Source organism: Gracilinanus agilis, chromosome 2 (assembly GCF_016433145.1).
Source record: "Gracilinanus agilis isolate LMUSP501 chromosome 2, AgileGrace, whole genome shotgun sequence".
Taxonomy (NCBI): Eukaryota; Metazoa; Chordata; class Mammalia; order Didelphimorphia; family Didelphidae; genus Gracilinanus; species Gracilinanus agilis.
This window is the reverse complement of record NC_058131.1, coordinates 291,347,221-291,362,801: the sequence shown is the minus strand read 5'-3', so window position 1 is coordinate 291,362,801 and position 15,581 is coordinate 291,347,221. Positions and strand designations below refer to the sequence as shown.

The window sequence follows — 15,581 nt, the reverse complement described above, 5'->3', positions numbered from 1 at the left end:
TTTCTTCCCTTCCAGCCTTACAACATTAACATCACCATTGTATGGTTGAGGAAGCTGAGGTTCGAAAAAAATTCAATAATTTTGCTAGGTATCACACAACTAGTATCTGAGACAAGATTTGAACCTGAGTCTTCCTGATTCCAAATCCAGCACTTTCTACACTATTACATAACTCCAATGGCCTGGGGAAGAGGTAGGGACAAGGACCTGAGAAGCAAGAGAAATGCCAGAGTTTAAGCTCTCAGACTAGAATAGGCTAAGGGGCAACAGAGAGTATCTGGGCCTTACAGTCTAACCTGGCCTTAGAACTTCCTCCTTAACCTGTCCTTGTCCAGCAGGTTAGCCTCCTCTTTACCAGTCAGCCTACTTATATTCTGGGCCTTGACACAAGAAATAAGTACGGGTAAAATCTATTAGTCAAATAAAACTGATCAGCAAAGAAAGGATAGGTTCTTTTTCCATAATTCAAGGCCTCATTGGATACTATGCATTTTTTTAATTCTTATATTTCATTTTATAATCAATACTGTATATTGGTTGTAAGGCAGAAAAGCAGTAGAGCTAGGCAGTGGAGGTTAACACAGGGTTAACAGCAAGGAAGTATCTGAGGACAGATTTGAACCCAGGATCTCCTTTCTATAGGCCTGGCTCTCAATCCATTTAGCTACCCAGCTGCTATACATTTTTTAAATAATATCAATATCAGATGTTCAAGGCCAAGCTTGAGCCTTAAATTATACAATATTCACTTTCAGCTTTGTTGTCATTCTTTCCATTTAAATCGTTGTCATGTGAATACTATACACATATATATAATACTATATAATATCCTAATAATACTACATTATTACTATTATTACTAAATAAATACTATATATATCCTAGGTGGCATAGCAGATAGACTATTGGACCTGGAATCAAGAAGATAAAAATTCAAATCCTGCCTCAGATACTTATCTGTATGGCCCTGGGCAAGTCACTTAAGTTCTCAGTGCCTTAGTTACTGCTTTTATAAAAGGAGGAAGTTGAACTCAGTGACCACAAAGCTGTCTTCCAACTCTGAATTTATAACCCAATGTATTCTATATATAACTATATACATATGCAAAGGATTCATCTCCGTGACGCAGATCTTTTTTTTATTTTTTGGCTATATTCATGATGAGCCAAACATTTCATTTTTTGATAAATTTTTACAGACATCTCTTGTTCTGGTATCAACCACATTTCACAATGTATCCCCTTAGAAGAGCCCTCCCAAATAAGAATACAAAGAAAAGAATTCAGCAAAACTGACCAACACATCCAAATTTTTGGCATTTTCTATTATGTTTTACAATCATATGTTCCACTTATGCAAAGAAAGGAGAGGCCTTCTCAGACTTCTGTGGTGTCAAGCTTGACCATTCATATTTCTCAGCATTTAGTTTTAATTGTTTTATTGTCGATATTCTTTCCATGTACATATTCACTGTCATTATCTAGATTGTTTTTCTGGTTCTGCTTACTCCACTCAGCATCAGTCCACATAAATCTTCCCATGCTTCTCTATAGTCATCATCGTGTCTTAAACACAATAATTTTTCAATTATATTCATGTTTAAACATTGGCCAGTCAATGAGCCTCTACTTCATGTCAAATTTCTTGCTACCTCAAAAAGTCATGAGGAATCTATACAGTTGGCGCCATACCCTGAGTGTACCCCCTCTCCCTTTGTCTTCATCTTTACCAAATATTATCTCTTTTTTGAAGTAACCATATATGGACTCTCTCAAATTTATGTTAAATATATTCCTTTTTACAAAGGCAAGATTAACACCTTTCACCTTGAGGTCAGCCAAAGCCTTTCATAATCATTTCTTCTATACATATAGAATCTTCAAGTACTTTTCAAAACATTTTCTGAGATAATGGTGTCATTCTCTAGGTCAGCAATTTTTTTTTAATCAGCTTTTCTTGGCCTAGGAAGATCACAATGGAATTCTTTAAAAATCACATCTATCTAGGGAACTTGGGATCTAATCTTATCTTTTCTGCTTACTACCTGGTCTAAGTCCATCTTGGGCAAAGTACTTAACTTCTCTCTGAGTCTTAATATCTTTCTGAGTTTTTCTTGTCCATAAATGAGAGATGTAGAATAGATTTGTTTCTTAGGTCTTTTGTAGATTCAAATCCATAATTCTGTGATCCTTATTCAATACACACAGATGCTTTGACCCTGATCCTCCTCCCTCTCTCCCCACCATCAACCAGAACTTTGGCCTTTGAGGTTTGGGATGCTAAGTTCTGACAAGTGATCTTTCAACTTATCTTGCCAGGAATAAGCCTCTTTATCTCCTCCTAAATCCCATTTCCAGATTGTGCTACTGTGAATATATCCACACCCTCACCCCACTTTCCAGCTCTTCTTTGTATTGTCTTCCCCATAACACATAAGCTCTTTGAGGGCAAGAACTGTCTTTCTATCTTCAAGTCTTAGCATAGTGACTGTATGTGTATGTAGTAAGTGACTATATATATACAAAATATATATATTTTAATATATATTCTTTCCATCTATATAAAAATAGAGATAGAAATAAATGTAGATAGATATCTAAGCAAGCTCTAAGTTATTGATAAGGTTTTGGAAAAGAATCTTCAATCACTTTATTCACCTTTTTAGCTGAAACACCCTGGACTTTGATTTTCTGGGTGTTTATAAGAGTAGAATTCCTCCCTCCATACACCCTTTTTTGTAGAAGGAGATGAAATAGTAGAGAGCCTTCCTTCCCTGCCCTGACACAGATCCATCTGAAACCAAAATGGCATCATGGATGGGAGATCCCAGACTGAAGCATCCCAGTGCTTCTTCCTTTTCATTTCAGAAAGCTGGAACTCATGTATACAGTGGTTGTTTGAAGGCTACTTAGTGTGGACATCGCCTGCTTCCTCTCAGGTTATAAATAACATGGACTATTCTTAGCCCAAGAGCAGCAAATTCTGCTTTTCCCTCTGTTTTCTAGAGTCTCTGCCTTGTACCCATGTACTTTTTTGGAGACAGGCTATTACTTAGATTTTACGCCATTCTGTTCCTTTGATACGTGATCAGAAAATTCAATTATAAAACCAATTACTGATTTCCTGGGCTTTGCAAGGGAGACATGAAAGTTTGATTAAGTTTGAATTCTCTCTTGGCTGATTACCAGCCAAACCCAAATGGGCTTGTGCGTTTGGATTTTTTTTTTCCTCTTGGTGAATAGCCATTGCCTGTTGTGATGCATGAGATGAGGCTCACTGAAGTCTTGTTGCCATGGTAACTGAATACTGACTTGAGCCCAGTTGAACAAACTCCTGCAACTTAGAAGGGAGTGTGCCTGTTTATCAGGTTGTGCCTTAGTAGCCTAGAGGGTGAGAAGTATTAAGGGCTCCCATTGATATAGATGTAACAGGGTAAAAAGCTAATTACTTTGTAATATTTTCTGCAGTCTGGATCTGGCTTTGTCTGGGTTCAGGCCAGCCACCAGATGGTATTAATTTTAGGAGCTGGAAACAGGCATTTTAAGCATAAGTCATGAGGTCAAAAGGTGACTGATCTGCGATAGGAACCATTCTTTGTTTCTGTGTAGAGATGGCATCTCCCCACAAAAAAAGGAAAAAAAAAAAACACTAAACACCTGACACACACATCCTTCCTGAAGTATAAGGGTGGGGAAGAAGCCCTCCAGTCTCCAAGTCTCCACTAGCATGATTCAGAGCAACCAGGAGCAAACTGAGAACAAATAAAGAAACAGAAAGTAAAGCTGGGTCCTGGTGAAGAAAAATTAAGCACCAAAGTGATATTACTCCTAGGTCTGATAATGTCACTCCTTCCTACCTAATAGATTCCAGTGGCTCCCTATTACCTCTAAGCTCAAATACGTGCTCATTTGTTTAATATTTAAAACACTTTACAATCTGGATCCAACCTTCCTAGGTTTATCTTGCATTACTTCCCTTCATTCACTCTATATTCCAGCCAAATTGACCTTCTTGCTATTCCTCACACAAGAATACCATCTCTCTTTCTCTCTCTCTTTTTTTTTTTTTTTGGACATCTTCTTGGCATAATTTTAAATATATGTTTCATGGTTTATTTTTTTAATGATTGTTTGATTAGAAAGTTGATATAAAGTACACATTAAATTGAATTCTATATGTTAAAAAAAAGTTCCATTTTTCAACCCTAGAATATATTACCCACTCACCTTTGCCTCTTAAAATTCAAAGTTCAGCTCAAGGCACCCTTCCTACTTTCCCTGATCCTTCTATCAACAATAGCCCAATGACCCCCTTGAATCTTTCTCTTTTTTAATCCAGCCTCCAATTAGCTATCAAAGTGATTTCCCTAAAGTTCAGACTCAATCAAGTCACCTCCCTTTCTCGATGAACTCCAGGGGTTCCCTGTTCCCTCCAGAATCAAATACAAAAAATCTTCATCTGGTATTCACAGCCCTTCATAGTCTAGTCCCCTCCTACCTTTCCACTCTTCTTACACCTTACTCCCTCCCGTGTTCTTTTTGATCAGGGACAATGGTCTCCTTCCTGTTTCTTGAGGGAAACACTCCATCTCTCAGCTCTGGGCATTTTCCCTGGCTGTTCCTCATGCCAGAAATGCTCTCCCTCCTCATCTCCACCAGTAAAGCTTCCAATAAGTTCCAACTAAATTCCCATGTTCTACAGGAAGCTTTTCCCAACCCCTCTTAATTCTAGTGCCTTCTCTGTTATATTTCCTACTTAGCCTATATATAGCTGCTTTGCATATTATTTGTTTGCATTTTGTCTCCCATTAGATTGGAAGCTCCTTGAGGCCAGGGATTGGCTTTTGCCTCTTTTTGTACCTCACTGCTTAGCACAGTGTCTGGTATGTAGTAGACACTTAATGTTTATTAACCATTAGTACCTCCTCTTTAAAAATTGCCTTACGTTTCTTTTGTGAATATCTTATACATACTTGTATGCATATGTGTTGTCTCCCTTGATTGAGATAAGAAACTTGAGATAAGGGATTGTTTCATTTTTGTCTTTTTATCCCCAGCACCTACTACAGTATCTGGCACATAGTAGATGTCTAATAAATGCTTGTTGATTAACTGCTTGTGTGATTGATAGATGCAAAATAAACAGTGAACACGGGTTTGGAGTCAATTCTGACTTCATGTCCAAAATCAGCCATTTCCTGACTGTGAGCTTGAACAAATCAGTTAAATTGTTTAAACCTTAGTATCTCCATCTGGCAGAGTCAAGGCTTAACTAAATGACTTCTAATGTTTTGCTTACCTCTAAATCCTCTAAACTAGCACATTCGCAAAGACCCAAAAAGCTCTGTGCCTTCAATACATTCCTAAAAACCAGAGCTGTTGTCAGATTTGAAATAGGGAGCCAATGTCCAACGTGGAACAAGAGTGACCTCAGACTGGTTCCTGGAGCCAGCAGCCTCAAGTAAGGGGAGAGGAAAAAAAGGGAAGTTTTTCCTAAAAACACACTGAGGAATGTACCAAATAAACTCTCAATGTGGGCATTAGGAATACGGAAGGTATACTCTTGGGGGAAAACATGTGCAAAGATGGGAATTTAGAATGAAGGAGATTTTTGTTGTTGTTTAAAGGTTTTTTATTTGTTCCTTAATGAAACTAATGTGGCTTTATGGTGAAGTAGTAATTAGGAAATCCCTAGTTAGTCAGCTAGCATGGTTCAAAAATAATTAGTTGGTGTTAGATAGAGGAAATTCTTATGTTTCTCCTCTGAAAGTTCAGGTTGTCACTGGATTTGGTGATGGGGAAAGAAGGTTGGATTTCCAAGGAAGAGTATTTTATTGTTCTAAATAAATTAGCAAGGTTCTCCTTACATAAGTGTTTAAAGGAGCCATTGGGGAGACATGTATGAGATTGGGGGTGTTTATATCTCACATGAAAGCAGGTATGGAGGAAAATATAAGGTAAGTTGCATGTTGTTATTTCTCAGTGTACTATCTTTTGTACATGAAATGATAATTCTAACCCATGCCAGTAAATGACAAGCTTATAGAAGGCCAGGCAGTGGAAGGAGCCTGGATTATGAGTCAGAAGACCTGAGTTCTAGTCCTGCCTCTGCTGATTATTATTATCCATCCGACCATGGACACATTATTTAACTCATGGTGTTATGAGAAGTGTCTAATAGAATGACACAAAGACTGATTTTTTTTTAATCAGAAGAGTTTGAGTCAAATCCTACTTCTTGCTTCCCTGCGAGAGCCTGAGTAAATTGATTGTCCTTCTGAACCTTTTTGGACCTCTCTCCTTTTCTATAAATGAGGAGCTTTGCCAAGCACTGGCCTGTTCAAAACCCACCCATGACCTGTGTGACTTTGGGCAGGTCATAACCTCTCTGGACCTCAGTTTATTCATCAGCAAAATAGTGTTAGACTAGATGGCCTCCAAGAGCCTTTTCAATTTTAGATTGATGTTCCTAGGACTAAATATCTGAAATCTTTCTGGCTCTTAATGCCTAAGATCCTCTAGGATCCCACTCAGTTACCTAAACATTAAAAGGAGGGATAATGATAATATCTGCTTTATATGCTTCTAAAAAGTGTTTTAGGAATAAAATAACTATGTAGAAGTGCTGAACAAATGTAAAACATTATATACTTTAAGGTTTTTTTTCCATTAATAAAAACAGCTAACATGTATATGGTGTTTTAAGTTTTGCAAACTCTTTACATGCATTATCTCATTTGATGCTTACAACCCTGTGAGTGTAGGTAGGTACCACAGGTATTACTATCCCCATTTTATTGATGAGTAAACTGAAACTCAGAAAAATTAATAAATTTGTACAGAGTCATAAAACTAGTAAGTGTCAGAGGGATACAGTCCTTTCTTGCCTCCAACTCCCAACATTCTTTCTTGATGTCATCTTTTGATGTCACTAATAGGGATGATCCTTCTCCATACTCATCCCTGGTTCCCTTTGTGTGATAAACCTCTTGGGATCATCCTGACATCCTAGAACAGAATTGTTTTTTGTGCTACGATAACTGGCCTATGTAGAGATTAAAACTGAGACCTTTGCTTTTTTTTTCTCCATGCTCTAACTAGCTGAGCTAAACACTTTTTCCAAGAAACCTCTCTTCTGTTCCTTTAGTGGAAAGTTCTCAGTTTATTTTAGTGACTTGAAAAGAACCCATGCTGAAGCAGATAAACCTACAAGTTCTTCCTCAATCCCTCAAGAATCCTCTCTCACATCCGCTATTTAACTTAGGAACCAAAGCATCTTCTGCCTTGAACCAAGCCCACTAGGTAGACACACCATTCCATTGAATCCTAGATTCTGCTGTGGCCTATGTGGTTCTATTTGGCTGGATTCCCAGCACCAGACTTGGGTGGGGATCCCCTGAAAATGGATTCCAATTCTCTTCTCTGACCTCTGCCCAACTGTCCTAGTTCTCATGCTTCCTCTCACTTCCCTGAGGTTGGGCAGATTGCTTGGAGATACTCAACAAAGGAACTTGTGAGTTCCTTGAAGGGATCATAGACAGAAGCATTAGAGTGACCCTTGTTCCATAATAGCAGCTAGGAGAAAATGCAAAGCCTCCAGGTGATATTTATGGCATTTCCAAGAGAGATCATTGTCTGGTTAGTGTCAGAAAGGCAGCCCCCTAGCCTCTCAGATGATGGGCTTTAAGATAAATCTGTACAGCGGCTCTTGGGATAACTTGTACTTTGGAGGGGGGTTAGAGAAACAAGACTGGATGATTTCTCTGAAGCAGTCTGAGAAAACCTACACGATGAGAGTCATGAGAGACTCCTAAGCCCCTAATCAAAAGTTTTGTGATGCCAGGATGATCTTGCCAGGTGAGCAACCCCATGTTGTGGGAACTCTCTGGCTCATGCATGCTGGGACTACCTGTGTTAAGTGGAAATACCAGGATAAGCCCAGATCACGGCCCCTCAGCGATGGAGACCTGGCTCTAAGTCTCACATGGGGTTGGCCCTTCTTCTTTCCAGCAAATCCCTCAGGAACGGCCGACAGCTTCTCTCCCTGAACTGCCTGGAGTGGTATAGCTTCTCCCAAGGGGAAAGTTTTCAGTTTAGATCAGTGTAATTAATGTATCAATCAGAGTTCAGCTCAGCAGCTGATCCCCCCTCCAAGCAAAAGCTGAACCCTTTCCTAGCTGATCAGCATCTTCTTCAACCTCGTCTCTCCAAGGGATCCTCACTAATGGGGGAAAACTGTGAGAGGGGAACTCTCTTTTGAGAGAGGAATATGTCCTATGCCAGTCTGTTCACCGTCCGGTCCCTGAATCTAAAGGGCATCGTGTGGCCAACTTGTATATCCAGACACCAATTTCTACTTGTCATAAAACTCCCCAGAGAGCAGTAGGGTTCCTGGTAGACAAGGCCCATTTGCCTTACACAGGCTTATTGAGGAACTGTCAGGCTGTATGATATATGATTTCATGTCATTAATCCACAATGCAAACATTTGCTTTTTCCTTTTTGAGGGCCTAAAGTATGGATAGGGATTGGGGACAGGGGCAACATCTTCTTTCTACCAAATCAATCATATAACCCTGAAATTAAGACTCAGGTCCCACAGATCATACCACAGCTAGCTTTTGAGGTTCTTTCCAGCTGGAGCCTTCTGGTGTCTGGGTTTTGGATCAGACCACCTCACCTGCCTGAAAAGGGGTACAAGGTAGAAGAAGCTCTCCACCACAAAGGGGAGACTCATTCTGTCTTTACTTTCACTTTCTTTCTTTTGGTCGATTTGGTCCAACTCAGATGGAATGATTAACTTAATGCTGGATTAGCACAGGGGAAGGGCTTGGATATTCAGGGTTCCTCTGGTCTCTCTCTAAATGACTCATCAGCTTCAAGACTTTAAATGGAGGCTCCTTAAATTCTTTTCCTACTCGATACAGAATCTATCAGGGTGGCCCAGTGATTTGATGGATACTTCCAGGGCATCAAGTTCTCCAAACCCTCTACTGAAGAGTTAACAGGGGGGAAAAAATCCACTCTAGATATTGAACCCATCCCCCAGGGTCTGTTTTCTCCAATTCCTTGGGTTTAATTCACTCAAATAAAAGCCTTTTCAGAAATTGCCTGGCATGATGCTTCATGTGACTAGAAGGGCCAATTGATTGTCAAGGAATTATTGTGGGGTGACTTGCTGAAATCTTGAATGTACATACCATTCCACAGCACTGGGGCAAAGTCCAAGAGCCTCCATTGAAAACATTGAAAATCTCTCTCTCTCTCTCTCTCTCTCTCTCTCTCTCTCTCTCTCTCTCTCTCTCTCTCTCTCTCTCCTTCCCTCCTTCCCTTCCTCCCTCCCTCCCTCCCTTGCTTCCTTCCTCCCTCCCTTCCTCCCTTGCTCCCTCCTTTTCTCTCTCCCTCCTTCTCCCTTTTCTCTTTTTGTTTCTCTCTTTTCCTCTCTTTCTTCCTTAGTCTTTTTCCTTCTCCATCTCTTTTCTCCTTCTGCCTTTCCCTTTCTTCTCTTACTTTCTTCTATTTCCTCTCTCTTCTCCTTTTCTCTCTTCCTTTCCTTCCTCTCCTTTTTTCTTCCTTCCTTCCTTTCTTTTCTATTTTCTTTTCCTTCTTTCTTTCCTGTTTCTGGGCTCTACTCTCCAACAAGCTGTTGACTTCAAATGTTTCAAATAATAACCTTTTGAATGATTTAACAATGCCTCCCCTCCAATAATGGATGCCTCTGAGTTAGAAACACATTCATATTTATGTGAGACAGAGGTTTTGGAACGTTATTAAATTTGCATGGGGAGCTGGCAGAGCATCCACTTCAACACACTATGGATGAAAAAGAAAACAGCTTCTTCAGCAGTATGGAAATAGTTACACAAGCAACTTTGCCAAGCTCATTACTCCACTGAGAGAAGACAGCACAGTTAACCTATGAACACCAAGGAACTGCATTGATGTGGAAATTCAGAACAGGGTTTGGTGGCTTAGAAAGCATTTGCCATTCTTTCTGTCTTTTACATGGAGTGCATAGTCACGGAGGTCCTAAGGCAAAGGACTCTCTTTTAAAGGACCTAGATTCTAGTCCCAGCCAACTTTCTGGGTGACATTGGTTTGTGAGACATTATTTTTCTGAGCTACAGGATCCCTGTTTTTGAAATGCCTCCCTCATAGAAATGTTTCAAGGATTAAGTGAAATAATAGGTTTGACAGTATTTTACAAACTATAAAGCACTAAGTTCATTTAAAGGATTATTATTACTAACATTATCATCATTTTCAGTGTTCCAGATTTTGCCCTTAGTCATCATTGTAGTCCAACCCCTTCACTTTATAGATGAAGAAATTGAGGCTTTGTGAGGTTTACCAATTTGCCCAAAGTAACACAGGTATCTGAGGCAAGATCTGAACCCAGGTACTCTGCCACCAAAGCCAGACATGTTCTACTACACCACAATTCCTATCATATTCTGTCCCTCCTCAAATGTTCCCAGAGCATTTCTGCTTAGATCTCTCCTTCGCCCAATCATGCCCTACTTTGCATTATATTTAACTAAATACAGGTAATCCCTTTTGCAGCTTTCCCTATCCATGGGTCAATGTAAGAAATTAAGCAGGAATTTTGGGAGAGTCTTGCAGATGCTGCAAACAACACGTGGAAACAAGCAGATGACACAGAAAAAGTTTAGAAACCCAGAAATGAACAAAATACTTGTATAACATTGTATAATAGCAACATATTTTATCTTTTAATACCGTAAATATACACAATTTATTTTTTAAGTTAAAATAAGTAAAGTTAATTTTTATGTTTATTTCATATTTTTTATTTCTTTTTTCATATAGTATTGTTACTTAATATTGATTTACATGTAGCCAAATTTTACAATAAAGTAATATAAATAACCCATAAAAGAAAAAGAAGAAATTCAGACTTCTTCTCCGGTATGAAGGGAGAGCCAAAAAATTTTATATGGATTTTCCATATCGTGGAGCTGTCATACTTCTAACCCCTGTGATGTGAAAAGGATACTTGTATTGCCATATTTTCCACAGTAAAAAATAAATTCATTAAAACAAGGATCTGTGGATTGAAAGCCAGGCATAGAGATAGGAGGTCCTAGGTTCAAATCTAGCATAGCTTTGGGACTCTGGGCAAGTCACTTAACCCCCATTGCCTAGCCCTTACTGCTCTTCTGTCTTAGAACAAATACACAGTATTGATTCTAAGATGGAAGGTAAGGGTTTAAAAAAAAAAAAAGAATAGAGCCTATGACATTTTTTTATCTTTGCATCTCCAATATCTAGAACATAGTTTGCACTTAAATATTAGTTTAATTTAAATTTGAAAAATTGTTCATGATTATCAGGAGGATTCCTAATAAGGGAGGTTTGGGTGAGTTGGATTATCCAAGAGTGCGATAATGCTCCTTGCAGAGTTGTTGTCCCTGGAGGTAGGGTTAATCAGAAGGCCCTTTCTTGGCAACATTCACATAGTAAGCTCTTTAGTTTGTAGTCCTGGGAGCTCTTGGAAGGACTGGTTCTGTAGGCATCTGCCTCTGTGCCACCCATTCTGCCCTCATCCAAACCCCACAACTCACCAGCCTCAGCAACAGGGCCCCTGACTCAATGCAGCCTTGGCTATATATGACCTCTGGGGAAAGCCCTGTGGCTAATGAGAGCTGACCCAGATCCAATCCAAGGCCTGATGGCTAAGGCTGGGGTAGTGACCTTTTCAGAGATGTCAAGTAACACCCTCTCAGCCTCAGCAGAGACCTCTTGAGGACTGGCTTTGACTCTAGAATGTTCCACCCAAACCCTTATGTTTTAAGAGGACTGGTATCAGCTGTTCTCAGCAACTGCCAAGAACCAAGATGCTATCTATGAGCCATTGACCTGCCAGCATCTACAGAGCTCGGTACCTCTCTCTCACCCAGATGCTGGGTATCATCCAGACCCAGGGCAAGCCTCTCACTGCCGAAGTCAAAAATATTTGCCTTTCTCTCAAACATCAATATGCCCTAACTATACAGCTGATAAAGAAGATCCTCTCCATCATCCTCCAGCTCAGCCCCTTGCTGGGTTGGCAGCAGCTTCTTCTCCTTCCCTCTGGGCCTTTTCCAGAACATTGTATTCTCCTTGGGAAGGAGGGATGACATTGGAGTTTGCCATGAGGTTATCAGTTGTCTAATATTAGTAATGCTTTTGGAACATACCTTTCTACACCTACTAAGTGTACTTTTCTAATACATTCTTATTGGTATCTTTTGTTTTTTACAAAATCCTCAGCAAAGATCCATCTCTTATAACAAAAACAAAAAGAGGGAGAAATGGGAATTCAGCAAAACTAGGCAACATTTTGAAAAAGCAGATTTTGTAAGCAATGTTCCATACCAACAGTCCACCACCTCTGCAAAGAAATGGGGCAAGTGTCTTCTTTAATTGCTTCTCTAAAGGCCAAATTTTAGTTGTTATAATTTCACATAATTTGGTTTTTACCTCATTGTCGTTATTGTTCCTTTCATTTACATTGTTGTAGTTATTATGTTATCTTTTCCCTGGTTCTGCTTACTTCATTCCACATCAGCTCATTTGAAAGAGGTAATATAGGGTAGCACAGTGGATAGAGTGCCAGACCTGGAGTCTGAAGGACCTGGGTTCAAATCTGACCTCAGATACTTCCCTCCTGTATGATCCTGGGCAAATCACTTAACCCCAGTTGCCCAGCACTTGCCTCTCTCCTCTGTCTTAGAACTGATTCTAAGACAGAAGATAAGAATTTAAATAATTGGGTTTTTTATTGATTAATTAATAAAATTTTTCCTTGGTTCCATGATTCCATGTTCTTTCCCTCACACACCCCTCCCATAGCCAATGAGCAATTCCACTGGGTTTTACATGTGTCATTGATCAAGACCTATTTCCATATTATTGATATTTGCACTAGAGTGATTGCTTAGAGTCTACATCCCCAATCATATCAATTAGTTTTTTTCTTTAAGGAAATATAGGGTAGGGGATAGAGAGCCAGCCTTACAACCAGGAAGACTGAGCTATGACTCCCACTTCAGAGATGTCAAACACTAGAGAGGATGAAATTCTCCTGAATCAGATTAAAATGTAATTGGAGGGAGGGGGTAGCTAGATAGCTCAGTGGATAGAGAGCCAGTTCAGACACTTCCTAGCTATGTGACCCTGGGCAAGTCACTTAACCCCTATTGCCTAGACTTACAACTCTTCTGCCTGGGAACCAACATACAGTATTTATTCTAAGACAGAAAGTAAGGGTTTTTTTAAGAAATGTAATTGGGAAATATTTAACAAAATAAATAAAAATACAGCAGAACTTAGACAATGTTAATATGTGGTTTTCTAAATCATGATGATGCCCACAGGGATCTTTATGTTTAGTGATCCCATTTCAGAGGGAATTTGGCCCTTTTCTATAAGATACCAGCATTCTAGACAATTCTCTAAGACTGGAAATTTCATTGAAGGTGTCTACCTGCAGTAGTAGAAGGGATTTCGTCCCTAGGACGAAAAAAAATAAAATAAATTAGTCCCCAGGACTAATAAAATTGTAACTCTAGTCTTTTATCTAATTTATATGAGTGTTCTAGTGTTTCTCTGTATTCATCATGTTTACTGTTTCTTACATTTAACTCTGTAATATTTTATCATGTTTGTGTAAAATTCATTTAGTCATTCGCCATTCAACAAACATCTACTTTGTTTCTAGTTTCTTGATGCTACAAAAAAAAAAAGCTGCTATACTTTGGTGTCGTTTGGCCCTTTCTTTTTATCATTGATCTCCTTGTTTATATGCCCATGAGAAAAAGTCAAAGAGTATGTCTATTTTAGTCACTTTCTTCCCCATAATTCCAAATTACTTTCAAAAATAGTTGAACCAGTTCACAGTTATACCAATAACGTATCATTATGCTTATCTTTCCAGTATCAACTCATCTTTGCCAATTTCTTATGTGTGAGATGAAACCTCAGTATTATATATTTTTGTTTACATTTCTTTTATTAGAATTATTGATAGTTTATGATTCCCTTGAAAACCACTTGTATAAAACCTTTGGCTAATTAGTGTAGTCATTATTAGAAGTTGTTATGGATAATAATTCCACAAACATTTACTAAGCATCTACTATATACAAGCTAAAGTGCATGGTACTGAAATGATAAAGATAGACACGACAGATTTTGAGCTTTAAGAGTTTAACAGGGAAAATAAACATATCCACAAGTAATTATGCTACATACCAGGAAGAGTGAAATAAGTGCAAAGGAAAGATCCAGGCATATGAAGAGAAAATTAGGCAGTTGTAGGAAGGCAGGAAGAGTCAAAGATACCTTGGAGGCAAAGATAAGTGCGAGTTGATCCCAAGCAAAGAAGATGGTAAGGAGGGGCAGCTGGGTAGCTCAGTGGATTGAGAGTCAGGCCTAGAGACAGGAGGTCCTAGGTTTGAGACTGGCCTCAGACACTTCCCAGCTGTGTGACCCTGGGCAAGTCACTTGACCCCCATTGCCCACCCTTACCACTCTTCTGCCTAGGAGCCAATACACAGAAGTTAAGGGTTTTAAATAAAAACAAAACATTAAAAAAAGGAAGATGGTAAGAAGATGGTGAGGAGGATAGAACAGTACAGGTAGAATTCCAGGCTTGGAGTCAGAATGACCTGAATTAAAATCTGGCCTCAGTCACTTCCTAGCTGTGTGTCTCTGGGCAAGTCACTTAGCCCCCATAGTCTAGCCCATATTTCTCTTCCCTCTTAGAATCACTACTTAGTCTTGATTCTGGGACAGGTGGTAAAGGTTTAAAAAAAAGAAGAGAAGATGATGAGGGATTTCCCTCTAGTCATGGACCACTGAAGGCAAAATTGCGGAAAAGGGAGAACAAGAACTAGTGACTAGAGCAGTTTGGATGCAAGGTAGAATATCTACTCAGTGAGTAGTATGAAAGAATTGCCACATTCATTTCTCTCTTATGGCGCCCAAGGCTTAAAATGCCATTAAATGTATATTTATGGCTTGTCCTACAGTTTCCCTATTCCTGTTATATATTCCACTTTATTAAAACAGCTGCTTTATAATTAAGTATATGAATGAATCATGGAAAAACTCTTTTCCTGCCTAAAAATAATTCCACCTGATTGGGGGGAGGACAAAATACCTTCAAAAGGGTCCAGCATGCTGAGATGTCATCCTTACCCCAAGCCCCAGCCACATTTACAGCAGCTAATACTGACATGTAATACAAGCAAGAGATGGCCACCATCTCCCAACTCCCTGGGCTTGGGTGACCCCTCCTCTTCAACCCAGGTTTGATGAGGGAGTTATAGTGGGAGAATTGTAAGCTGGTTTTAACATTATAGCTAGTATGGTACATTGGAAAGAAGAATATATTGGCAGCCAAAGGACTTGGGTTCGAATCCTCACCTTGCTATTTACCATGTATTATCTTGAGTAAGTCACTAACCTCCTCCTGTCTCAGATCCTAAATCTGAAGAAAGTGCATTAAATGGGTTCTCAGGGCCATCTTTTGACTCTAAATCTGTGATCCTATAATCTGGCCTCAGATTCATTTC

General features: G+C 39.3%; 1 protein-coding gene across 3 annotated transcripts in view; it reads left to right on the top strand.

The window, feature by feature from the left end:
- Positions 1 to 15,581, top strand: part of LOC123237302 (guanine nucleotide-binding protein G(o) subunit alpha) — a 237,441-nt gene that overhangs the window by 152,160 nt on the left and 69,700 nt on the right. The window contains exon 5 of one of the 3 annotated variants that reach the window (XM_044664136.1): positions 13,463 to 13,483. The exons of 1 other annotated variant lie outside the window; for it this stretch is intronic. In XM_044664136.1, the coding sequence (XP_044520071.1) occupies positions 13,463 to 13,483 (21 nt within the window). Of the gene's footprint in view, positions 1 to 5,374; positions 5,382 to 13,462; positions 13,484 to 15,581 lie in introns of all 3 variants that reach the window. One more of the 3 variants, XM_044664137.1, reaches the window with a different exon arrangement.